Genomic DNA, 27,675 nt, shown 5'->3' with positions numbered 1-27,675 from the left:
TAAATAAATCAAAGTAGAAAAGCGTGAACAACCGCTCAGAGACTTACAGAAAGATGTCCACTGAGCTGCGTCACTCAAGTTCCATTGATGTTCTACCAGACAATGTAAATAAAAACAATGAATCTGGATCTCCTCGTCCACATTCTCCACACAGGTGAAGTCCGCTGTCCCTGCCCCCAGCTGGCAGCATTAGACAGCGACTCTCAGAAAAATAAATAAATAAAAAGAGAAAATCTGGGTTGTGCGCTCCTCTGTATCCAAACAGGGGGCATCTAGAGTGCGTGCACAATCGGACTGTGCGTTCACAGCAGGGTCACTCTTAAAATTGCTTTTGCTTAATTTTTTAATAAACCAAAAAATTTACCACGTTGAGCTCAGGTGTGCACTGAGGGGTGTGGCTGTATCACTTGAGAAAATGACTAAAAACAAACACATTTAGTAAGACAAGTGACCCAGAAAGAGTTAAAGACGCCCTGTGTGCAGATATTTGGCTCCAGGTGAGTCAACAACGTCCATCTGTTTGGAAAAATCAATGAAAGAGAAACTTCCTGCGATTTTCAGATTAAAGAATAACGAACCCCCTCGGAGACAAATGCAGCTTTTTTCTTTTCTAACACTTTAACTGTGTGCAATCAGATTTTCATTACATTTTTATTCTGAATCACTGAAGGACATAAAAGAGGAACATGTTTTTTCTTGACTTGTTAATGACGGGTGTTACACAAATACACTTTTGTCACTGGGGTTGTGTCTACACTGGGGTTGGTCAGCCAGTCTTCAGGATTACTCAAAAACTTGTAGACTGTTTTTATTGAAACTTGGTGGAGGGGTGGGACATGGACAAAAGAAAAGTCAATTCAGTTTTGATGGGGATCCAAATACAGATCTGGGTTTTTTGTTTGTTTGTTTGTTTGTTTACATTCATCAACATTGTGACTCTGAGTTGCTGAACTTGCGATTATCCTGCAGGAAGACATGGGCACATTCCCAATACTCTCCCTTCGTCCTACCGATTCACCATTTCCCTTCATCTTGCACATTCACTGGAATGTACAGGATGATGGGAAAGGTTGAAGTGGTAGGACGAAGGGAGAGTATTGGGAATGATCCTAAGATTCAGGCTTTCATTGACATCCTTGACTCAGCCATCAGAAGTGTATCTGTATGCGATGAAAGAACTTGTAAAGAGTTTGACTTGTCTCAACAATGACATTCATGTCTCTGGGTCCTCTGCCTTTGATATTTGAGGGGTCAAAGTCTTTAGGGTCCTGGTGCTTCCTGTCTTACTCTATAGCTGAAAGATTTCTAATCAGTATGGTAAAGCAATGACGAGACATCTTTGGTACTCTGTCTCTATGGAGGACCCTTTAGTATGACTTTGTGTCAAACAGTCAGTTACTAAGAGAGACTCCGATGAGATGGAATGTCAGCTACGACATTTGGCCACATGGCCTGTTTCTCTGGTCATGATCCAGTGTGTAGGTGCCTCACTGTTGAGCATTTCAGCAACTTGAAAAGGCCAATAGGACACCCATGTGTCACCTGCCCATGACAGGGAGATGGAAACTTTTGGGAAGTGTGCAAGGAACAGTTGTCTGCTTGAGTAGTTGCCATCCAGGAATGAAGGCAGTTCCTTGGTGTGGTGGATGCGGCAATGGGCAGCACTAACACATTCTCCCAGACCTGACTTGAGCATTGTGGGACCAGCTTTAAAAAGCGATTTACTCAGATCAGTTAACTTGACACAGATTAAGTTAAATCCCTGTCACACTCAGCCACGTTTCCACTATGGCCCCAAAAAATTTTGTGGTTTCAGTAAAAACTTGTACAACATAGTAGGAATGTAATAGAAACTAATAATGATGTGGTGTGGTCCCCATGGAAAATATGAGATGAGGGCTGGTTGAGTCAGGATGCAGTAAGAACTGAAGAAAGACATAGTAACAACTGCATTGACGTAGTAATGCGAAACTAAAATCTAGTAGGAACTTCACTGACATAGAATAAGCGTGGTGCAAACGGGCCCTCCAAATTTGTAGACCGCTACTTTGAGAAATGTACAGGTCGCTGGCACTCCCTCAGGCACGGGACATCTTTGAGTGTGTGTTGAAATAGTGGTGGGCACGTTTGGCAGGAGAGCTGTTTGTCTTTCTGTCGTATATCGTTGAAACTACATGTGAACACAAGGAAACTTGCAGAACGAATGAAAAAGCACCACGCATGAGGCAATATTGATCAGGACAGGAAGAACACAGTGAAAATGTTTGGCATGGGGTAAGAGCATAACATGACCTGATTGGTCATATTAAAAACACTGTAATAATGAATTGGATGTGGTACTTGCCTGATCATTCACATGGTAAGAATTTAGGGGGAATGTGATCAATGCTGTGAGAACATGGCAGGGAAATGTTGATGGTAGAGAGCGCTTTACCTGCTCTTTGTCTGAGTGTGACGGGGCCCTAAAGTAATATTAATAAAGTTAGTAAAGTTAATAACTTGTTAACTTAATTTAGACAAACCTAATTAATTTGAATCTTACCAATTGAAGCAATTTGGAGCCGGTCTGCTCTGTGTAAGCCTGATCCTGTTAGATCTCAGAAGCTAAGCACTGCGGCATCTGGTTAGTACTTGGATGGGAGACCTCTTTGGAGCACGGAGTTGCATCAGGAAGGGCATCCGGCGTAAAACTTGTGCCAAATACCAATGCAGATCTGGCTGTATCCACTGTGGTGACCCAGAACAAACGGGAGCAGCTGAAATGACAACACACGCGTGTGCACACACACACACCAGTTGAAGCAATTTCTTGAGGTTTTCTCTTTTTTCAGTGTAAGTTATACAGTGCTGTGAAAAAGTATTTGCCCCCTTACAGATTTCTTCTGTTTTTGCATTTTTGTCACATCATCAATCAAATTTTAATATCAGGCAAACAGAACCTGAGTAAATACAAAGTGCAGTTTTTAAATGACAATTTAATTTATTTAGGGAAAAAAGCTATCCAAACCAACCTGGCCCGATGTGAAAAAGTAATTGCCACTAAACCTAATAACTGGTTGTGCCACCCTTGGCGGCAACAACTGCAAATAAGCCTTTGTGATAACTGGCATTGAGTCTTTCACATCACTGTGGAGGAATTTTGGCCCACTTGCCCTTGCAGAATAGTTTTAATTCGCCCACAGTGGAGGGTTTTCAAGCATGAATTACCTGTTTAAGATCATGCCACAGCATCTCAATTGAATTTAAGTCCAGACTTTGACTAGGCCACTCCAAACCCACTATTTTGTTTTTCTGAGCATTCAGAGGTGGACTTGCTGGTGCAGTTTGGATCATTGTCCTGCTGCATATCCCAAGTGTGCTTCAGCTTAAGCATAAGAACTGATGGGCGGACATTCTCCTTCAGGATTTTCTGGTAGAGTGCAGAGTTCATGGTTCCATCAATTACAGCAAATCATCCAGGTCCTGAAGCATCAAAGCAGCCCCAGACCTTCACACTACCACCACCATGTCACGCCAGATTGTAACAGGATGCCAATCTTCCAAAAAAGTTCCACTTGGGTCTGTCAGTCCACAGGAATATTTCCCAAAAGTCCTGGGGATTCATCAAGATGAATTTTGGTAAATGTGTGAGTCGGGCCTTGTGCTCTTTTTGGACAGCAGTGGTTTTGCCTTGGAACTCTTTCGTGGTACCAGTCTCTTTGGTTGTGTTGAACCATGAACGCTGACCTTAAGTGAGGCAAGTGAGGTCCTGCAGTGCTTTAGATGTTGTTTCTGGGTTCTTTTGGGACCTCCAGGATGAGTCGTCGTGTGCTGTTGGAGTAATTTTGGTACTTCCGGTATCATGTATTCTTCTTTTTGCCATGCTTTGGGAAACTGAGCATGATACAGCGCATACCAATATCCCCCCCTGTGAAAATATTTCCTCCTCTCAAAACATATCTGTGTACATAATTGCTTATGAAATTCAATATATTGTTTATTAAATAAGAATGAAAATTGTTTATCATGAAATATTTTCCCCCATTACCAACTTAACCCCCCCGCCCCTAAAATACATGTAACAGCATAGTACATATTATGTGCTGTATCATGCTCAATTGTCTGACTTACGTGCTTGCGCAAAATGTGCATGGAGGAAAGAATAATATGATGGAAAGAAAAGTACATGACACCGGCCACTCATGGGAAGTTTCAGCATTATTTCCTGTTTTCTCTATTTGTGGATAATGGCTCTCACTGTGATCCACTGGAGTCACAAAGCCTTCCAGACTGATGGATGTCATTGACTTTATTTTTCATCTGTTCTTCAATTTATTTATATTGGGTCATGATATGTTGCTTTTTGAGATCTTTTAGCCTAGTTCATGTTGTCAGACAGATTCTGTTTAAGTGATTTCTTGATTCTACAGGTGTGGCAGTAATTAGGCCTGGGTGGGGCAAGTGAAATTGAACTCAGCTTTTTTTTTTTTAAATGTGGTTAATCACAGTTAATTCATAATTAATTCAACTGTACAACTTTTCACTCGGGGGGAGGAGGAGTAACAGGAAGACAGGGGACAGGAAGGAGAGGAACAGTAGTAGCCAGTAAACCAGTAGCAAGCAGTATTTATGGTATTTATATTTGTATACATTTTGCAGATTGTTTTTTTTTTTACCTCTACTTCTGGTACTCTGTGTGCTTCTTACCCTGTGTGTTGCTATGCAATGCTGCTGGAACACCCATTTCCCTGAGGAGTCTTCCCAAGGAATTAATAAAGTTCTATTGAATGTAATCTAATCTAAATTTAACAAGGGGGTTGGAGTAATTACTTTTTCACATAGATCCAGGTTAGTTTGGTTAGCCCCCCCCATCAATGAAATAACCATTTAAAAACTGCATTTTATATTTATTCAGATCTCTGTTCTCATTCTCATATCTCTGTTTGATATTAAAATTTGTGTGATGATCTGAAACGTGAGTGTGACAAAAAACGACAATAGAGGAAATTTGTAAAGGGGAAAAACTACTGTATGCAGCACTGCATGTTTAGATTTTGAAGCATTGTAATACGAGTTAGAGATCATGTGAACATTGTGTAAGTATGCTCTCTACTTAGTGCTCGTCTAGTTGATATTAAATCAGATGTTTGAACTGATGTTTTATTCAGTAAATATGTGCTTTGGGTGCTATGTTACCCTTTTATGTGTGCAGTTATTCTGTTATACATATGCATATTGGTATGTATACTCTTGCTGTGTGTGTGTGGGGGGGTGCTCCTCCAATCCTCCTGACAGCTTCTGATGATTCTTGCACAGCCCCGCTGTTTATCTGAACAGATGCCACGGAGCCACTTGTCCAATTAGCGCAGCCCCTGTGCTCCAGAGCAAGACATCGCTGCATTCCCCGAGCTCAATCAGTCAGATGAGACTCAGTGGGAAAACCTTCATCAAGTTGTGCTCCATCACCAAACAAGCTTGCCTGATTTCTTTGTTTTCCCCCACCAGCCTCAAAAACTTAGCAACGTGTCTCATTTACAAGTCAGTCTTAGACGCTTGATCTGAGCTCATGTTTGGGTGCTCTCCATATTTCAGAAAGATGATTTGGGCGAGTAAATGTCAGCAGTTGTTTGTGCTTCTCAAACATATAAATACAGTTTGGGATTTACTGTATGTCTGCACGGCCTGCAATGGTGCGTTTTTCTTGTTTTGTCCTGCAGATCCGGTACATCTCGCAGACACAGGGTCTGCCGGCAGAGTATCTGTTGAGTGCAGGAACAAAGACCACCAGGTTCTTCAACAGAGACCCCGACTCCACCTACCCACTGTGGAGACTCAAGGTACTGCAGACAGTCATAACCACATTGGCACAAATTCCAGTGTTGAAAACTGGTAGCACCAAAAACACCTTTCCAGGAACAGGTTCTGTTTGACCAAAACCATCTTGTAGCTGCTTTATTTGGGAAACTTTGGCTCTGCTGTGTGACGGTTGTGTTGTTGGTTCTGAACAAAGTGAGAAGTTAATGAAAGTAAAATGAATCTGAATGAGAAGATTTGGCAAATGGGATCTGATTAATCGAGCACACAGTTTGGTCCTTCTCCAAAAACTGTTCAGTATTGATGACTGAAGGATCATCTAAACAGAGTTCATGACCGTGTCAAAGTATAAATATTATTCCATCCCAGCAGTGTGTAATGTTTTATTTTGCCTGGTCCAACAGGGCTTAAAGATCGATCTCTGAATTTTTATTTTAAGAATTGTTTCTCACATGTGCCAAATTGATATCATCTTAATAATCTCGAACACAGAGGATTCTTGTTTTGATTAAAGTGCCACTGAGCAGCATTCGTAATCCCCAAATTGTTCCCGGTGTGCCAGTGAGCAGTTTAATGGCATCACACTGACTCACTCATGCACACTCAAACTGATGTGTGAGTGTGCATGTGAGTGGGTGAATGTAAGGCATTGTCGTAAAGAGCTTTGAACTTCTGCATTATGTTAGAAATGTAGTCCATTTACCATTTAAAACCAGGTTCATTTTCATTTATTTTAAGTGTAGTTTAAACACTTTGCAAATTTCACCTTTAAACCCATTTAAAATGAGCCTGATGTCGATTAAATGTAAAAATGTGTAAAATTTGAGTAATGTGTAGCCATAAACTCTGTGAATTGTTGCCATGTTTGTGTGATCCAACGTGTCCATCAGTTTCCCCGTCTCCTCAGACTGTTACTCAAGTGTTTATGTGCTCCTCCGGGGTTGCATGGAGGTCAGTCCGAGTTCTGCTGCACATCATCAAGAGGCTGTGAAGAACCAAATATAAATAGCGTGTTTCCAGAGGAAACATGCTGCCTGTTTGCAATGAACATCTGCTTCTTGTCTCCTGCAGACTCCGGATGACCATGAGGGTGAGACAGGCATCAAGTCCAAGGAGGCTCGCAAGTACATCTTCAACTGCTTGGACGATATGGCACAGGTGGGCTTTCTCAGTGTCACACAGCTGGACAGTGGAGGGACATTTCCATTCAGGCTTCCACAGAAGAGGCTTTGATCTCTTCCCAAGAATTATGTATCAGACGTTTTAGCTGAACATGTGGTGAGACCAGTTACTGTGTTCAGCATGTACAGTTTACTTTCTTATTTCGCCGTGTGAGTGTTGTGGCTGTCTTATACATCTGCAGAGCATTGAAGTCTTGCAGATTTGCTGTTTTATGGCTCTGCGTAGCTTCACGTACAACAGAATTTGACTTTAAGGTTTTGGTTGTCAAGTAGGACAACATTCTCACTAAACCCCAGTGGAGCCACAGCCGCTTGAAGTAAATGAAAATATATATCCAGTTTAATTTGAATTAAATCAAATTCTCACTTAATATTAATACTTAATACTAAAGCCCCATTCTCAGTTTCACAGACACGCATCCTGGAAGGAGACGGCCTGTAGCCATGACAAACTAACGCGGAAATCACTATTGCCTTTTTTGTGTGTGTGTGTGTGTGTGTGTGTGTGTGTGTGTGTGCGTGCACACTTCTTTTCATGACAATTCAGGACATTTTTATAACATAGCTTCAATATCAGGACACTGGGGGATAAAGGAGGACATTTTCCACATCCTCATTTTTCTGAGCACTCTAAAGCATCCTAGACCCCCCCATCATCCTCCCACACCAAAAATTGCTGATGTTCTAAAATATCACAATTTTTGGAAAATAAGTAAGTGTGTTTATCGTTTTTACACATGTTCAATTTCTTTGCCTAGTGGCCGGTTTAGGAAGTTAACACACTTTTCACACACTTTCAATTTGATGTTATTGTACAGATAAGTCACACAGAGTCCTCATTTGCAGCATAACAATCAGCTTTGGCCAAAATATAGCCCTAGCCAAACATTCTTGTAAGCATGGGTCAGAATGAGTTTGATTCCCAGGCCTCTAGGACCTTAGGACAGGCATGTTCCCATTTTTCACATTCTGTCATATGTCCTGATATGTCATGAAAACACGTGTGTGTGTGTGTGTGTGTGTGTGTGTGTGTGTGTGTGTGTGTGTGTGTGTGTGTGTGTGTGTGTGTGTGTGTGTGTGTGTGTGTGTGTGTCCACAGTATGATTGTAGCAGAATGTTGGCGCTGCCAGAAAACCTGGTGTTGTTACAAGCTCAATGGAAATGCAAGGGACTACCAAAGTGTGTCAAAGATTGTGACGGAAAATGCTAATGTTCAAGTGTCCTGGAATATCCAGATTCATTATGGACACCCAGTGGCCTTCCAGCATGTATAGCCTTAGAAGTGAGAAATGGGCTTTACTGCTCCATCCATCCATCCAGTTCTCAATCTTTCACTCACTCTAGTAATGATTATTAATGACTTGTTGTATTGCTTGTTGTTTCATGTCCACATGAATTGTGCTATGTCACCTCCAGGTTGTAAATCATAGCAGATTATTTGACTAGTGGATGGCAGAACTCTGTAATGGCTGTTAACTGAGGTTAGCAGTAATGAAGCTTTTAGTGAAGCAGTTGGCTTGGATGCTCCAACGGCTGACGTCAACACTTGAGTTTTCAGCTCAACATCAGTACTTCTTTAATGTGAAATGTTTTCACCAAATTCTATCTTCTGAGAGATGCTACAAGTGCAGATTTCATGAGCAGTTATGTAGCTATGTGGCAGTATGTGGTTTTCCCAATGTAGAAGTATTCAGAAGAGTTAAGAAAGTTAAACAGAGTGTTGTTGCAAGATGACCATTACAGTGGCGGTGCCCATGAACGAGTTGACGATGCGGAGAAAACAAAGAATTTGATCAGTTTAGAGTACACATTTCTGTTTGTCCCAGAAAGTCAGACAGTCATTTATATTTAAACCCTGCGTACATTACATATCTCTACAGATCTGGTTAAGGGTATTATGGGAAACAGTTGCAACAGAATGCAAACATAAACATACAGACGCCCTCAGTGTCCTTAGCATGTTGATGCAAGTTGATTGACTGGTTGAATTATCTGACTTTCTGAACTGTTATTCGCTTATTTCGCTAGTGGATGAATGCAGTGTGTGTGTGTGTGTGTGTGTGTGTGTGTGTGTGTGGGTGTGTGTGTGTGTGTGTGTGTGGTGTGTGTGGTGTGTGTGTGTGTGTGTGTGTGTGTGTGTGTGTGTGTGTGTGTGTGGGTGTTTGCATGGCCCCAAAACCATGAAAATGTCTGAGTGGGTTTGCAGTCTTTGCAAAACACTACTCCAGAGACCACTGTAATAGAGCAAAGATCTCTTCCAGGACAAACAGATGAACCATGTGAGGATACAAGACAGAGAAATGTCATAATACTGTTTTTATTATTATTTCACAAATATTCAAATTTGATTTTTTTAATGTGTGGTGGTAGTTGCTTGTTTATGCTTTTGCATAATTTTGCTTTTACATCTTCTTATGTGGGTTTTCTCAGTCTTAACCATGACAGTGCCACCTAGTGGACAAGCTTTTTTGTTAAGAGAAGAGTATGCAATGCTCTCCAGGCTAATATACATATGTGCAGAAGGTGAAGCACAGATGGCGGCCAGCAGGACCTCCCGCGAGAATGTGCTTGATTACCATAGAATGAGATGACTGGATAGAAGAGTGTTGCTGCCTAACATGTAATGTCACCTTTGTCCGAGTGAATTCATCTCGCCACTGTGGGAAAGTTCACATACAGCCATGACATTTAGATAGGACTTGCCTGACAGCGAGGTGATAGTGAGCCGATGTTTTGTTCATCCTCACTTGGCCAAATAGTGGCTCTGCTGGTAGATATGTGGGAGCTAGGGGCTGGAAAACTGTTTTTCCCAGGCTCTCACATTGCATCCCTCCATCCTGCCTCTGATCAGGATCATCTGAGAAATAAAACATCAGCGCGTGAATCACTTTTTTTGGAATGTGCTCATTAGTTAACAGAACCAGTGACTTATGCAAAATGTTACTTGGATATGTAGATCAATTATTGTTATATATTACAAAATTAGAGGGTAGATTTATCGCTGTGATTATTGTGTTTGTCTGCAGTGGTAACGTGGATCTGCGCCGTGGTTTTTACATGGAGATAAAACTAGACAGCACACAGTGAAAATTAGACGTTGACCATTGGATTTGTTCCATCACGTATTCCTGTCCTTTCTTGATATTCTTGGCATTTGTGTGTTGTAAAGTGTATCCCAGTGATTCCCAAGTCTTTAAATAAGTAAAAAAATATCTTTGATTTTCAATTTTGCAATGACGTGTAAAATTACCCAAAATGTTCATGATTATTTTAAAAATGTAACCAGAAGTCATCAAATAAAGCCATTGGATTTACAACCCTAATTCCATTTAAGTTTGGGGCGTTGTGTAAAATGTAAATAAAAACATAATACAATGATTTGCAAATCCTCTTCAACCTATATTCAACTGAATACACCACAAAGACAAGATATTTAATGTTCAAACTGATAAACTTTATTGTTTTTGTGCAAATATTTGCTCATTTTGAAATGGATGCCTGCAACACATTTCAAAAAAGCTGAGACAGTGGTATGTTTACCACTGTGTATCATCACCTTTCCTTCTAACAACACTCAGTAAGCGTTTGGGAACTGAGGACACTAATTGTGAAGCTTTGTAGGTGGAACTCTTTTCCATTCTTGCTTGATGTACGACTTCAGTTGTTCAACAGTCCAGGGTCTCCGTTGTCATATTTTGTGCTTCATAATGCTCCACACATTTTCAGTGGGCAACAGGTCTGGACTGCAGGCAGGCCAGTTTAGTACCCGCACTCTTTTACTACGAACCACGCTGTTCTAACACGTACAGAATGTGGCTTGGCATTGTCTTGCTAAAATAAGCAGGGACGTCCCTGAAAAAGCCGTTGCTTGGATGGCAGCATGTGTTGCTCCAAAACCTGGATGTACCTTTCAGAGTTGTTGGTGCCATCACAGATGTGTAAGTTGCCCATGCCATGGGCACTAACACACTCCCATACCATCACAGATGCTGGCTTTTGAACTTTGCGCTGGTAACAATCTGGATGGTCTTTTTCCTCTTTTGTCCGGAGGACACAACGTCCATGATTTCTAAAAACAATTTGAAATGTGGACTCATGAGACCACAGGACACTTTTCCACTTTGCGTCTGTCCATTTCAAATGAGCTCAGGCCCAGAGAAGGCGGCAGCGTTTCTGGATGTTGTTGATGTATGGCTTTGCATGGTAGAGTTTTAACTTGCACTTGTTAACTGACAATGGTTTTCTGAAGTGTTCCTGAGCCCACGAGGTAAGATCCTTTACACGATGATGTCTTTTTTTAATGCAGTGCCACCTATGGGATCGAAGGTCACAAGCATTCAGTGTTGGTTTTCGGCCTTGCTGCTTACGTGTAGAAAGTTCTCCAGATTCTCTGAATTTTCTGATAATATTATGGACTATAGATGATGGAATCCCTAAATTTCTTGCAATTGAACGTTGAGAAACATTGTTCTTAAACTGTTGGACTATTTTTTCATGCAGTTGTTTACAAAGTGGTGATCCTCGCCCCATCTTTGCTTGTGAATGGCTGAGCCTATTGGGGATGCTCCTTTTATACCCAGTCATGACTAGGGATGGGTATTGATAAGATTTTATTGATATCGATGCCATTATCGATTCCCTTATCGATACCTCTTGTGAATTTTGTACTAAAAGTAGGCTTTACAGGTTTTCTATGTATTTAATTGTCTTAAAGTAAATAAATATGAAATTGGTCACTGTATCCTTGATCTCTGGACATAAATAAAAATAAACAAAATGGTGTTTCACTTTGAAGTTATTAATTGCGACTGGATTCTATCGTTCTAACTTGACTTGGCAGAGAGCCGCGCAGCGTTTGGAGCTGTGTGAACAGAACGGAGGACGATTCTCGCTTCTTTCTCGCAACAAGACAGGAGTCCCAGTTAGTGATTTGAATCCGCACAAAAGTGACTCACGATTTCACATATTCAGAGATGAAAGTGGTGAAAAACAAAAAAAGCTGAAACCCAGAATTACCCCCCAACACCACCTGCACGAAAATGTTTGAATTCTAGAAGCTCTGAAATGCAATCTGGGACTGTTCCAGACAATAAACTGTTGTGAGTGCAGCATCCATTTAGGTGAGAAAAAAAAAACAACTTTCCTTATTCAAATTCATTCCAGTAGTATTCTGCTCTTACTAGGATGCAGCAGTTTTCTAGTTTGGCAGATAGTTCTGGAGGAAATCACTGAAGAAATTAACACATTGAAAATATGGTTTGACCGAAACAAACTGTCATTAAATAAGACAGGGATGAAGTGGAGGTGTGAGAGTCACTAGGTGTTCACGGGAAACACTTTATTTATTATTTATTTCTGTATGTATGTATGTATTTATTTATTTATTTATGTATGTTCATTGTTAGTTGGTTTTATATTTTCTGTTGTGTTTTTATTCAGGTTCTTTTTGTCTCTTTCTCTAAAATTGTATATGATCATTAAATTAGTTATTATTACTATTATTGTTGTGCTTGCTATTATTATTCATATATAAACAAAAATACATTTAAAAAATATTACAATTTGTAATACATTTGACTCTTTTACGACAACAAATGCTTGACAGCTGCAACTGCTTAATGCTAACTTTGAAACTTTGAAAATGCCATAGACACTGCTAACGTGTTAGCATCGGTCCCGTTTTTAAGTTATAAATACATCTATCAACTGTTTCAGAAGACCATAACAGGTCGGTTTAACATAAAAAAGGTAAATAATACTCACAGCCATATGCTCTTTAGGGTTTTAGTGGGGGAAAGCGAAAGAAAAAAATTAATCAACGAAGCAATGATCGAAGCACTGCTTCGATCTGCCAATCACTGCTTCGATTGGTTCAAGGTTCAAAGCAAAGCCGCACTGCAGAAAAGTTGATTACAGACCCTGCAGCGGGTCTGTAATCAATGTAGAGAAATTATAATTTTCCTGACAAACACCCCCAAAATCAACGGCCACTCTGAAGGACCGATAAGGGAATCGTTAAGTAAAAAGGTTATTGATGTGGTGGATCGAATCATTTCTTAACGATACCCGAAAGGAACCGGTTCTCGATACCCATCCCTAATCATGACACTCACAATTAGTGTCCTCAGTTCCCAAACGCTTATTGAGTGTTGTTAGAAGGAAAGATTATGTAACACAGTGATAAACATACCACTGTCCCAGCTGTTTTGAAACGTGTTGCAGGCATCCATTTCAAAATGAGCAAATATGTGCACAAAAACAATGACGTTTATCAGTTTGAACATTAAATATCTTATCATTGTATTCTGTTTTTATTTACATTTTACACAACAATTTACAACCCCAATTTACATAATTACATAATTTACATAATTTACAACCCCAATTCCAATAAACTTGGGAAGTTTATTGGAATTGGGGTTGTAAATTATGTTATTCTTTATTTAACTCCCCTAATTAAACATAATACATACCTAGAAATACTTTATCTTAGTCTCGTATGTTGATGTTGATAGCTATGCTAACTAATTAACTCATTACTCCCCACTCCACCAGAATATTAACTCTTTTAAAATTTGGTTGCAGTCAGTTGTAGGACAAGAGTGACAGTACGAAGATTCTAAGGATTTTATGTGAACGAGATTACCAGCAGTTTTCGGCATGTATAACTGAGTATCATCTGCATAGCAGTGAAAGGTAATCCCAAAACGCCGCAATATGTGCCCAAGGGGTGCTATATAAAGGGAGAAAAGCAGGGGGCCTAAGACAGACCCCTGTGGAACCCTAAATTTCATGTCACTAAGGTTAGAGGTAGTGTTACTGTACAAAACACAGTGAGAACGACTGGTCAAGTATGACGTCAGCCATGCAAGGGCACTCCCGGTAATCCCAAAATGATTTTCCAGCCTATCAAGTAGAATATGATGATCCACGGTATCAAATGCAGCACTGAGATCTAACAGCAACAGAACCGTAGTGGTGTCCGAATCCATTGTAAGCAGAAGATCATTCACCACTTTAGTGAAAGCCGTCTCTGTGGAATGATATTTTCTAAAAGCAGACTGCAATGGCTCAAAGAGATTATTCTCAGTAAGATAGTCTACAAGCTGCCGTGACACCACTTTTTCCAGAATTTTAGAGCAAAATGATAGATTTGATATCGGCCGATAGTTTTTCAATACACTAGGATCAAGATAGGTTTCTTAAATAATGGTTTAATCACTGCAGATTTGAAACATTTAGGAACAGATCCAGAAGTTAGAGAAAGATTAATAATTTCCAGCACAATTGGCCAAAGAGTGGGCCACAGGTCCTTAAACAGTTTTGTTGGTATAGGATCAAATAAACAGGTTGTGATTTTTGTTGACGTTACGAGTTTCGTCAGCATGCCTAGAGAGATACTATCAAATTCTGTAAATGTAGGTAATACCTCAGTCATGGCGCCCACCTCAACAGCAGGGTGTAGTGGCTGGGTTAAGGCATGCTGGGATATGTTCAACCTAATGTCAGCTATTTTCTTCTAAAAGTAATCCAGGAAATCTTGTGCTGTAAAAGGAGAACAAACTACAGGTGGTTGTCCATGAATAAGTGTTGCCACCGTGTTGAACAAGAACTTTGAGTTATGCTTGTTTTTGTTGATCAAATCAGAGTAGTAGGTCCACTTTGTAGCCAATAATGCATGCTTATAGTCTAAGATAGCATCACGCCACGCAAGGTAGAATACTTCTAATTTTGAACGACGCCATTTCCGTTCTAGACCTCTTGCTTTATTGTTGAGGTCACACAGGTAATCATTGAACCAAGGTGACTGTGATTTGGGGGAGCGCGGTTTCAACACAGGTGGTGCAATCATGTCGAGTGTAGTTTTGAGCACTGAGTTTAAACTATCCACAAGTCTGTCTACTGACTGGGTATTTGTCAAAAGTGAGGCTAAGACATCAGGCAGTCTAGCTTCTAGTTCAGTCTTAGTTGAGTTGATGCATTGCTGCAGTGATAAATAAGGTTGTTTCACTAAACACGGCAACGAAACTGTAAACTTAATAAGTGAGTGATCAGAGACCACTGATGTAAGAGGCATGATGTCAATATTCGTGACAGCAATACCACGTGCGAGAACCAGATCCAGGGTATTTCCACTAATGTGCGTTGAATCCCGAATGCATTGCCGAAATCCTAATGCATCCACAATTTCCATAAATGATTTGCAGAGGGGATCAGAAGGCTTATTTATATGAACGTTAAAGTCACCAATGATCAGAATGTTATCGGCACTAGTTGACAAGTTAGAGATGAACGCACCAAATTCATCTAAGAATTCAGAATATGGGCCAGGAGGCCTATATACAGTGACAAAGTAATACGGCGGGGAGGTGATGGTCTAGGGGCATTGGGCATTGGGCTTGAGACCAGAAGATCCTCGGTTCAAATCCCAGCCTGACTGGAAAATCACTAAGGACCCTTGGGCAAGGTCTTTAATCCCCTATTGCTCCCGGTGTGTAGTAAGCGCCTTGTATGGCAGCACCCTGACATCGGGGTGAATGTGAGGCATTATTTGTATAGCGCTTTGAGCTTCTGATGCAGATGGAAAAGCGCTATATAAATGCAGTCCATTTACCATTTTTATTCTTCTGACCTTGGCAATGCGTAATATCCTGAGCAGAGCGGAGAATCAGATGCTCAAACGAGTTATATTTGTGACCCCCAACAGCTAATAAGCTAAACCTAGATTTATAAATAAGAGCAACACCCCCGCCTTGCTTCGCATCACGAGGAACTTGGCTAAATGTATATGCTGGTGGGCAGGCTTCATTTAAGGAGAGGACAACTGTAGGTTTAAGCCAGGTTTCACATAACCCAATCATATCTAAGTGATGATCAATAATTAAATCATTAATCAATAATGATTTTGAGGACAGTGATCTTATGTTAATGAGACCCAGTCTAAGGACCTCATTGGGGTTGACAGTTGAACTGTTTAGGTTTAGGGTGGTTCCAGAGTAGCATATATAAGATGCCTAGAAGTCAGTTTAGGTTTGAGACATTCCACACGCGTTGTAGGTAGCAGACACAAAATCTTTGCTATTGCTGGAACAACCACTGGGCCACAATTTCAACATCATCCAATATAGTAATGGGTATTAAGTTTGCAAAGCATATCCCTCTATGATTTTTATGGACACGTCTACGGAAGCAGGCCACAGTCTCAACTTGTTGAAATTCCCTCCCTGGCAGATAATCTGCATTATCACCATAGTGGATTTTCTGCACTAATTACCCCGCTAAGGTAATGGATTCCACACCCACATTTGTCATAAGCCTTGCATGGTCTCTAATCACCTCCTCCGTGGCCTGCTGTAGATTCCTAATGTTACCCTCCCTGTAGAGCTCTATCTATGTTCGCAGACAAGATGGTGGCGCCTTCCCCAGTAGGGTGGAGGCCGTCCGGCATCAGCAGGCCACGGCGGCCCCAGAACGAAGGCCAGTTATCAATAAAGCTAAAGCCTTGCTGTCTACAAAACTGCGCCAGCCACCTATTTAATGATGTCAGCCTGCTAAATGCCTCATCAGTACCCCAGGAGGGGAGGGGACCAGAGACTATTAATCAATGCCAACACATCTTTCTGTCAAGGTCACAAGTCCTCTCTATGTCCATTTTTGTGACCTCTGAGTGCTTCATCCTAATATCATTGGTGCCAACGTGAATAACTATGTGACTATGTCTCATATCATGTTCCTTCGTCTGTCTTCCCTTCTGCAGCGTCAGCACCCTAAGATGGGATGCAATGTCGGGAGCTCTGGCCCCAGGAATACATTTAACGTCAGCCGGCATCTGTAACCTGACTTTGCGGGTGATAGAATCCTCTATCACTAAAGTCCGGTGTTTCGGGCTGGAGATAGGAGTGGAAGTCACTTGTGGGCTCGGAGAATTCACATCAGGTAAATCCAAGGGGGAGAACTGATTCACAGTATGCAGTGGCGAGTGTGATCGGGGTGCCACAACCGGGCACCAAACCCTACGGGGCTTCCTCCACCTAGCCACAGTCCGAAAACTGTCCTCCACAGCCGGTGTTTCTAGGCTGATGCTAATGGGCTCGCTAGCCGGCCCAGCACTAGCCTCATCTGGAGTGCCCATAACATCTAGCTCCACTGCACTAAGAAGCTGCTCTAACTTACGGACACGGCTCTCTAATAGAGCCACCCTATCTTCCAGCATCACACAGGATTTATGGAGGGTGTAAAGTGGGTAAAGTAGTGTACTTTGTGCACTAGGAAATTCAAGAGTATAGCCAAGCAAGCACAAGCTAACCAACAATGGATAAGCTAACCACTCCTAAGGCTCACACAGACGCAAATAAATGAATGAATGAAACAGTTACACTAACAGTTAACTAACAGAAGTATAAAAAAAATTAAATGAAAAAATGACAACGGGGGTCCGAAGTAGCTAACGCAAGCTAACTGCTAGCGAGAATGCTAGCCGCTCCTAAGATTTACACAGGAGTAAAACAATTACTTAAAATTCACAGCAGTTCGACTGAAAAACTAACCAGGTAAAAAGAAACAGCGCTAAAAATATTGACGGGGAGAGGGGAGGAGTCAACCTAGCTAGCGAAAGCTATCCGCTACCGAATGCTAACTCTTAATGAATTACAACAGGACTATAGTTAAATAACATTCAGAGTAGATACAATTAATAACCAGAAGAGTGCTAAACAGAAATAAAAGAAACGTATACAACCGTGTGAAGTTCAGAATAGCGTCACAACAACAAACAATCCGTCGAAAATAAGTTGTCAGATCTGAACACAAGTGTATAAAGCTTGTATTCCAACAAATAATGCATTGTTTTTATACATGTTTATCATACCCCTATTCCACAGAGTGCCCTTCCTTCCCGTTTCGTCATAGTAAATTGGGGCGCGTTTTGAAGCGTCACAGTAACTCCTTGATCCATCTTTAGTCAATCTTGAACAAACTTGTAGTCCTTGTGAGTACAGCTTGAAACTTGTTTGATTGTGTTGCATTGTTGGCTTTATAAGACGACAAGTTGCCAGTTCTGCATTTTATAAGCCAGCCTGTCAAGAGGCGTGCCGTTTCACCCCGTTTTTGCACTTTTTTTGGATCATGAGGGATCCTAATAGAAGGGTGTCCTGTGGAATAGGGGTGTTAGGTAATGTTATGATGCTTATGCTGCTACCCAGTTCACAATTTAAATAAATAGTTTACTTTACGAACTTTACTTTACTTTACTTTACGTGTCCATGAGACTCCTTGAAAGCCAGTTTATGGATTTCAAAGAAACTTCACACCATTGTAGCACACCGTATGAAAATATGGATGAAGGAAAATAATTCTGGTTTAACATGTTAAAGGTGAGACAGTTGGACTTTTGCGGTTAATTGAGGCATCATGTAATTTTGACTTCATAAGCACTGCTTCTCTTAAATTAGTCCATGGATTTCAGTAAAACATCACAGTTGTAGCACGCCATATGAAAATGTGCATGTAGGAAAATAGCACCGGTCCACTGTTGACCTGTTGGCCTCTTTGTCCTCTTCAATACATAGATTTACCAGTTTGCTAATTAAGGTGTTTTGTGAAAGATTTATGACCATAGATATTTAATACATACAATAAGCTGGTTAATCAAGAAGAACTTGCGCCAAACCAACTTGTACATCTGGTATGGACCCTGAGCACATCGGAGGAGCAAAAGAAACGAGTATTTATGCGGGACAGTCAGCAGATCACATCACTTCATCTGCAGGACCTGCAAGAAATCACTAATCACAGATTTTCTAACTACTTACCAGAGCACCCAAACAGAATGTCTATGGTGACCAAAGATGTGCTGTAACTATTTAAGGGACAGAGAGTAGGGTTGTCCAGTAGTGCCCAGGGCCACTGTCAGGCATGTCAGGAATAACATGTCAGCTGGGACACGCTTGCATCAATGCCTCTCCTTGTTGGACATACAGCAAAGTGTTTAATGAAAGAAACCTGCACCGGTATGATGTCCCACGGGTCGTCTCTGTCTCCTACGCTTCGAAGACACAGAGGAGATGCAGCAGAGCCGCTCGAGCTTCATGTTGGAGAAAACTGGCCATTTTTGCTCACCTTATGATTGAGACTGTATAAACAAGTCAGCATTGTGGACATCTGTCTCCATGTGTATAATGGATGACATAGCTGAAGGCTCTGACAGACAGAGGGGCTGGGCGCCAGGAAGAGATAATGAACCTCCGTTCACTTGTGGGGAGGCTTGAGTCACAAGTACTGTATATCTAATTTAGGTAAATCAGAGACCGACTCAGAGCAAAGGCAAAACCCCAGCGGAAGAATTTCTATAGATAGAGGTGGAGCCAGAAGAACTGAGAAAAGTGGATTCACGTTGACTTGCAAGACTTCAGAATCTCTGAGGCAGATCAGCGTGAGGCCCTTGAAGCAATAACGTCTTTAACAAGGTGTCGGCCTCACCTTACCTTACCTTACCTTACCGTTTTCTTTATTATGCTCCCTAGAAAATGTTCCTTGTTTTTCCTACTAGTCCTCCTCGGGAGGAATGAAATTTGGAGGAAATCCACACATTGTAGTTCCATCTGGAATCTCATGTGGAGCAGCTCGGACTGTCCCACTGTTTGACAGTTGCAATCCTTGCACATCCTGCTACATCTCCGAGCACTTCACAGCACAGATGTGGCTTCATAAACACGTTACTCTTTGGTTGGTTGTGAGACTTGGACACTAATCAGCAACTTAAGGTAACAGCTGGATGTCTGTGGAAGGTCTCCTCAGTGGATCCTTAGATACCACTGGAATGCCTTTGTGTCAAACATCCGGTTTCTGGCACTGTGGGGGGAACATCAGCACACTCCACATGTTTGCAGCAGATGCAGTAGATGGTTACTTTTAAAAGGAGGAGATGGACCGTTTGTCTGTCTGGATGATTGCCGTCTAGGACCCAAGACTGGTCTGTGATGACCGGCACCAGACCTTGCTCCCAGAGCTAATCTAATTTGAATTTTCAGAATATTACAAATCTGTCAAGGTTGTATTTTACTTCAACTAAAGAAAAAATAAAAATCTGTAAATAATGTCTGTGTCGTAATATTGCACAGGTGCATTTTAATGGATAATTGTAGAATTTGTCTTTGTGCTCTTTTTATAAACTGTGTTTTATTTATTAACAACATTTATGTATTAAAACATGCATACTTTCTAACACAGGAATACATAATCAAATATTATTTTGCATGTTATTGAAAACACATTCAGTTCTTAGATTTTCCTTGGTATATAAATTTAAGTGTTCAGCAATACGGGGGGATATAGCGATCAGCATGTCTGTCTGTCTGTCTGTTCGTCCATCTGTCCGTTTTTGCTTGTTAGCATGATATCTCAAGAACCATTTGACCAATTTCATTCATATTGAGCATAAGAGTGCACTTGGGTGATCCCCCAACACCAGTCGATTACGCTGACCTTAGGGTCAATTTCAAAGTCCCAGTGAGATTTTCACGATATTATCATTGCCACCAATGTTAGCATGATATCTCAAGAACCAGTTGACCAATTTCATTCATATTTAGCTTAAGGGTGTACTTGGGTGATCCCCTGACACTTTTTATTACTGATCTGTGGGGAGTGGGGGATATGTCATCTCCTGGTGACTCTTATTTTGTCATGCAACTGTTACAGAAGACAGAGAGATATTTCAGGAATGAGACACTTAAATGTTTCACTTCAGGGTGCTTTGGTGGCTAATCCTATGAATCAGTCATCAAGGGCCCCCTAAGCAACACAATTTTCATCTTACCTTGCTTTTCCAAAAGCTGAGTAGCTTATTCAGGCAGGCTCAACCATTCGAGAGCTAACAGGCACCTGATTGAGCCAGTCAGCTTTTGGCTGAGAAAATAGAAATTAAAAATGTGCAGGTTTGCAGGTTGGGAACTTTTTCCCTAAATGGGCCACTCATGCACTTTGATGATTTGTGTGCCACAGAACCTCTCACATGCCAGTTTTAAGGGCACACTGGGTTTCAAGGAAATGACAGATGACAGTCTGATTGGTTTAACTCACGTTTGCACCATGTGCCTTACTTTGCACTCAGATTACTTCCAGTGTAATTAGCAACACAGAATTGGACAAACTCCAAATTTTCTTGCAAGATGCGCATGCACGGTATATTGTCAAGATAGGGCCCTTCATCTTAAATCTGCCTTCCGTTATGTATCTGGCTCCTGCCGCCTGTGGAAGTGCATCTGGACTGTGTACATTGTTCAAAGTCATCTCTTCCACCAGCAGAGGACAATGTGATTATTTCTCACCTCATTCTGCAGATTATTCCTTTATCACAGCTGCTGGAGATGGCAAGCAGGGGAGGGATGGTTACAGAGGCTGAATAACCTGCATAGAGAAAGAGAATTGAATCAGATTTGTGGCGTTGACTGGCAGCACATCTGATAGCCCCTGGAGCAGGCCTACAGATAAGCGCTGCATCTTTATGAAAAACAGACCTGCCGCCTGTGCATGGCACTCACAATAAACAGAGCTGTCTCTCCTTTGCCACTGGCCCCATCTCTGTCCACACACACACGACCACAGTCTGACTGCTTGCATCAAAAAGAGCAGAATGAGTCCTCCTTGTTGGGAAGGTGTCGTAGCACGGACCCACAACAGGGGGCGCAAATGAACGGACAATGAGTAAGCCAAAAGGTAACAATTTAATGTTGTGACAATACACAACTAAATATACAGAAATTGCAAAGTCAATTAACACCAGGTGACGTGTGGGCAGGCTCGAAGATAGAAGACCCCGACGGGAGAGAGGCCGCGTCCCACACGGCCTCCACCACCAACGGTCTGAAGAACACCGGAGCCGCCAAGTCCCGAGTCCCCAGGTGACCTCTGTCTTCGGCTGTCGAACCTGGTACTGCTGGCAAAAAGCAGAGACAAGATGAATGAGTGTAAGCCCTTACACTCAGTGGTCTACAGTCTGTACACAGTCAGGAGGAGGACCTCCACCTCCGAATCACACACTCGTGCAGCTCTTTGTTTAACCACTTATCTGTGGCGCAGTCGTCGTCGTCACGCCACACGCCAATTCCCCAGATAAGGGCGAACACCACAGGATACCGGCTGCAACAGAAGTTCAGAAATTACTCAACGATATGAGTCAGCAGAGAAATTACCTCTCGGTAGTCGATTTCTCGGCGGGGAGGTGGAGTTGCAGTCCGGCTTAAGTACTGGTGTAGATGAGTGACAGCTGGTGTGATGAGTGACAGCTGTCACTTCCTCTGGGTCTGGCGCCCTCTCGTGCTTGGAGCCCGCACTCCAAGCAGGGCGCCCTCTGGTGGTGGTGGGCCAGCAGTACCTCCTCTTCAGCGGCCCACACAACACTCCTCATCTTATATCACTTGAAAGCTTGTCTCTTAGTCTTGTCCATCCAAATTGGAAGTCCCAAAAACCAGTTTTATTTATTATTATCTATCGTCCACCTGGTCGTTACTGTGAGTTTCTCTGTGAATTTTCAGACCTTTTGTCTGACTTAGTGCTTAGCTCAGATAAGATAATTATAGTGGGCGATTTTAACATCCACACAGATGCTGAGAATGACAGCCTCAACACTGCATTTAATCTATTATTAGACTCTATTGGCTTTGCTCAAAAAGTAAATGATCTTGTTCTGACTTATGGTATGGAAATAGAAGACTTAACAGTATTCCCTGAAAACTCCCTTCTGTCTGATCATTTCTTAATAACATTTACATTTACTCTGATGGACTACCCAGCAGTGGGGAATAAGTTTCATTACACTAGAAGTCTTTCAGAAAGCGCTGTAACTAGGTTTAAGGATATGATTCCTTCTTTATGTTCTCTAATGCCATATACCAACACAGTGCAGAGTAGCTACCTAAACTCTGTAAGGGAGATAGAGTATCTCGTCAATAGTTTTACATCCTCATTGAAGACAACTTTGGATGCTGTAGCTCCTCTGAAAAGAGAGCTTTAAATCAGAAGTGTCTGACTCCGTGGTATAACTCACAAACTCGTAGCTTAAAGCAGATAACCCGTAAGTTGGAGAGGAAATGGCGTCTCACTAATTTAGAAGATCTTCACTTAGCCTGGAAAAAGAGTCTGTTGCTCTATAAAAAAGCCCTCCGTAAAGCTAGGACATCTTTCTACTCATCACTAATTGAAGAAAATAAGAACAACCCCAGGTTTCTTTTCAGCACTGTAGCCAGGCTGACAAAGAGTCAGAGCTCTATTGAGCTGAGTATTCCATTAACTTTAACTAGTAATGACTTCATGACTTTCTTTGCTAACAAAATTTTAACTATTAGAGAAAAAATTACTCATAACCATCCCAAAGACGTATCGTTATCTTTGGCTGCTTTCAGTGATGCCGGTATTTGGTTAGACTCTTTCTCTCCGATTGTTCTGTCTGAGTTATTCTCATTAGTTACTTCATCCAAACCATCAACATGTTTATTAGACCCCATTCCTACCAGGCTGCTCAAGGAAGCCCTACCATTATTTAATGCTTCGATCTTAAATATGATCAATCTATCTTTGTTAGTTGGCTATGTACCACAGGCTTTTAAGGTGGCAGTAATTAAACCATTACTTAAAAAGCCATCACTTGACCCAGCTATCTTAGCTAATTATAGGCCAATCTCCAACCTTCCTTTTCTCTCAAAAATTCTTGAAAGGGTAGTTGTAAAACAGCTAACTGATCATCTGCAGAGGAATGGTCTATTTGAAGAGTTTCAGTCAGGGTTTAGAATTCATCATAGTACAGAAACAGCATTAGTGAAGGTTACAAATGATCTTCTTATGGCCTCGGACAGTGGACTCATCTCTGTGCTTGTTCTGTTAGACCTCAGTGCTGCTTTTGATACTGTTGACCATAAAATTTTATTACAGAGATTAGAGCATGCCATAGGTATTAAAGGCACTGCGCTGCGGTGGTTTGAATCATATTTGTCTAATAGATTACAATTTGTTCATGTAAATGGGGAATCTTCTTCACAGACTAAAGTTAATTATGGAGTTCCACAAGGTTCTGTGCTAGGACCAATTTTATTTACTTTATACATGCTTCCCTTAGGCAGTATTATTAGACGGTATTGCTTAAATTTTCATTGTTACGCAGATGATACCCAGCTTTATCTATCCATGAAGCCAGAGGACACACACCAATTAGCTAAACTGCAGGATTGTCTTACAGACATAAAGACATGGATGACCTCTAATTTCCTGCTTTTAAACTCAGATAAAACTGAAGTTATTGTACTTGGCCCCACAAATCTTAGAAACATGGTGTCTAACCAGATCCTTACTCTGGATGGCATTACCCTGACCTCTAGTAATACTGTGAGAAATCTTGGAGTCATTTTTGATCAGGATATGTCATTCAAAGCGCATATTAAACAAATATGTAGGACTGCTTTTTTGCATTTACGCAATATCTCTAAAATCAGAAAGGTCTTGTCTCAGAGTGATGCTGAAAAACTAATTCATGCATTTATTTCCTCTAGGCTGGACTATTGTAATTCATTATTATCAGGTTGTCCTAAAAGTTCCCTAAAAAGCCTTCAGTTAATTCAAAATGCTGCAGCTAGAGTACTGACGGGGACTAGAAGGAGAGAGCATATCTCACCCATATTGGCCTCTCTTCATTGGCTTCCTGTTAATTCTAGAATAGAATTTAAAATTCTTCTTCTTACTTATAAGGTTTTGAATAATCAGGTCCCATCTTATCTTAGGGACCTCGTAGTACCATATCACCCCAATAGAGCGCTTCGCTCTCAGACTGCAGGCTTACTTGTAGTTCCTAGGGTTTGTAAGAGTAGAATGGGAGGCAGAGCCTTCAGCTTTCAGGCTCCTCTCCTGTGGAACCAGCTCCCAATTCAGATCAGGGAGACAGACACCCTCTCTACTTTTAAGATTAGGCTTAAAACTTTCCTTTTTGCTAAAGCTTATAGTTAGGGCTGGACCATCCCTTAGTTATGCTGCTATAGACGTAGACTGCTGGGGGGTTCCCATGATGCACTGTTTCTTTCTCTTTTTGCTCTGTATGCACCACTCTGCATTTAATCATTAGTGATCGATCTCTGCTCCCCTCCACAGCATGTCTTTTTCTTGGTTCTCTCCCTCAGCCCCAACCAGTCCCAGCAGAAGACTGCCCCTCCCTGAGCCTGGTTCTGCTGGAGGTTTCTTCCTGTTAAAAGGGAGTTTTTCCTTCCCACTGTAGCCAAGTGCTTGCTCACAGGGGGTCGTTTTGACCGTTGGGGTTTTACATAATTATTGTATGGCCTTGCCTTACAATTTAAAGCGCCTTGGGGCAACTGTTTGTTGTGATTTGGCGCTATATAAAAAAATTGATTGATTGATTGATATCACTCACAGCCCGAAACGCAGGCCGAGACCTCATGTCTCCATGGTATCGCCTCCTTGCTTTTTACTAGAATAGAAATGTGCTGTTGGGCCCCAATATTTCTCCTCAGCATAAACCGTAATGTTCAGTGCATATCAGGCGACACCGTGTTCCGGAACAGCTGTGTTCAGAACATATTTAGGTGAAGTTGTTTCATGTCAGCTTTTTCAGATGCACTGGCAAAATGGACACCTTTTTTTTTTTTTAAGCCAATGACAGTGTGTGTACAGAGTTCATGTTTTTTGTTGGTTTTCACATCTCGGGAATAGATAAAAATCTCAGTGAAGGCGCCTGGAGATATTTCAAGTGGTGCTGCTATGAATACCAGTGCAAATGTTTATAATGTCACTAAGGTGCAAGGTTATCAGCGGGCTGTGCAACACACAAACTGACCCCCTAACTGATGAGGCCTTGTGAGTATTAATAGGGCGCTCTGTGGGAATGAGCAGTGGGAGTGAGCTCCCCCCCGTCCTCTGCAATAACACCACAGACCTTGAATACTCAATCAGCCATTGAAGAAGCGTTTGAAATGCTAAGCTGTCTGTGTGTCTCCGGTCTCCAGGTGAACATGACGTCAGACCTGGAGGGGAGCGACATGCTCGCCGAAAAGGCAGACAGGAGGGAATTCATCGACCTGCTCACCAAGATGTTAACCATCGACGCAGACAAGAGGATCACCCCAATTGAAACACTCAACCACCCCTTTGTGACAATGTCGCATCTCCTCGACTTCCCACACAGCACACAGTATGAGTACATTGCGCCCTGTCGTTCATTTTCACGTAAAATAACACGTCACCGAACCATTCATGTTCTATCTTTGTTGTTATTACTCCCTGCAGTGTGAAGTCGTGCTTCCAAAACATGGAAATCTGTAAGCGTCGTGTGAACATGTATGACACGGTCAACCAGAGCAAGACGCCCTTTATCACCCACGTGGCCCCCAGCACCTCCACCAACCTCACCATGACCTTCAACAACCAGCTGAACACTGTGCACAGCCAGGTAAAGGTGGACAAAAAAAAAAAAACAAAACCCTACGTACCTACGCCAAGCACCAAAACCCTGTGAAGTCACACCGCGCCAGGAAAAAGAGGCTTTAAAATACCCTGGTTCTATCTGCCTCAAAATTTCATGCAAATTAATTAATTCTCTTCTAACATAGAACCAAGGCTCATGACAGTCAATGGCGGACACAGCTAACTGAAAAGTTAGCTTTGATGACCACTAATCCGCTAACAGGAAAGTTACCATTACATCAGTTTAAATACTAAACTGATGTAACATTTAGATAACGCTACAGATATTTTTGCACAGGTGTGCCTTGGACTGGTCACAATGAAAGTACACTCTAAAATGTGCAGTTTTATCACAAAACACAATACCCCATGTGTCACAAGTTTTGAAGAACCTTGCCATTTGCATGCTGACTGCAGGAATGTACACCAGGTGTTCATGAACTGAAATAAGCCGCCTACAGTGTCGTTTCCAACAACTGTTAATCTCCGGCTGTCCATAATGAGGCACAGCTGGAAGAAGAAAAAGCTGTAGTTCCTTTACTGGCAGCTTGAGGCTGACTCCAAAAAAGAGTATATTGCCATAGAAGTCCATGTTAAAATGTCAAAATTTTTGAGCAAAAATAAAAGTTTACACCATGGTAAAAAAAAAATTTTTGGTGTCTATAGGTAGTTTCACCCAAGATGACAACTGTTCAGGGGGTGATTTTATTTTATTTTTTTAAATAACTGGTTAGTTTATGACATTTTAAGCCACAAGGTTTTGCATAATTAAGGTGTGGTCACTTTGAGTGGCAGCTAGTGTAGTGACTCTGGGAGCCGAGCTCAAACTCAGAGCTCCACAAGCACGCTTGTCATTTCTGAGCTTTTTATTACGTCCTCAAAGGACGTAATAAAATAATAGATGTTTGTTTATTTATTTGTCTATCTGTTAGCAAGATTACGTCAAAACTAATGCACGGCTTCTGACTAAAATTTTCACCACAGATACATATTAGGCCAAGGAAGACGCCATTAAATTTTGGATTACATCAAAACTACTTCACCAAATTTTCACCACAGATAGATACTGTATTAGGGCGTGGAAGACTCTACTGAATTGGCGGACGTCAGAAATCTCTGATTGCTCTTGTTACACGTATTTTTAATAATATGGCTTGTTGTGTGGTTAATTGTCCTCATGGATCTTGTAAGAAGTATCAAGTGAAATTTTTGTATTTACTTTTGTATGCTAGCAGCCACTTAT

General features: G+C 41.5%; 1 protein-coding gene across 4 annotated transcripts in view; it reads left to right on the top strand.

Annotated features, from left to right (window-relative positions):
- hipk2 (homeodomain interacting protein kinase 2) overlaps positions 1 to 27,675 on the top strand; it is a 235,089-nt gene that overhangs the window by 168,791 nt on the left and 38,623 nt on the right. For 3 of the 4 annotated variants that reach the window (XM_034177082.1, XM_034177081.1, XM_034177080.1), the window contains exons 4-7: positions 5,697 to 5,816; positions 6,865 to 6,951; positions 25,976 to 26,160; positions 26,256 to 26,418. In XM_034177082.1, the coding sequence (XP_034032973.1) occupies positions 5,697 to 5,816; positions 6,865 to 6,951; positions 25,976 to 26,160; positions 26,256 to 26,418 (555 nt within the window). The remainder of the gene's footprint in view (positions 1 to 5,696; positions 5,817 to 6,864; positions 6,952 to 25,975; positions 26,161 to 26,255; positions 26,419 to 27,675) is intronic. The other variant, XM_034177083.1, reaches the window with a different exon arrangement.

This window comes from Thalassophryne amazonica, chromosome 8 (genome assembly GCF_902500255.1).
Source record: "Thalassophryne amazonica chromosome 8, fThaAma1.1, whole genome shotgun sequence".
NCBI classification, from domain to species: Eukaryota; Metazoa; Chordata; class Actinopteri; order Batrachoidiformes; family Batrachoididae; genus Thalassophryne; species Thalassophryne amazonica.
This window is presented reverse-complemented; position numbering and strand designations above follow the sequence as displayed.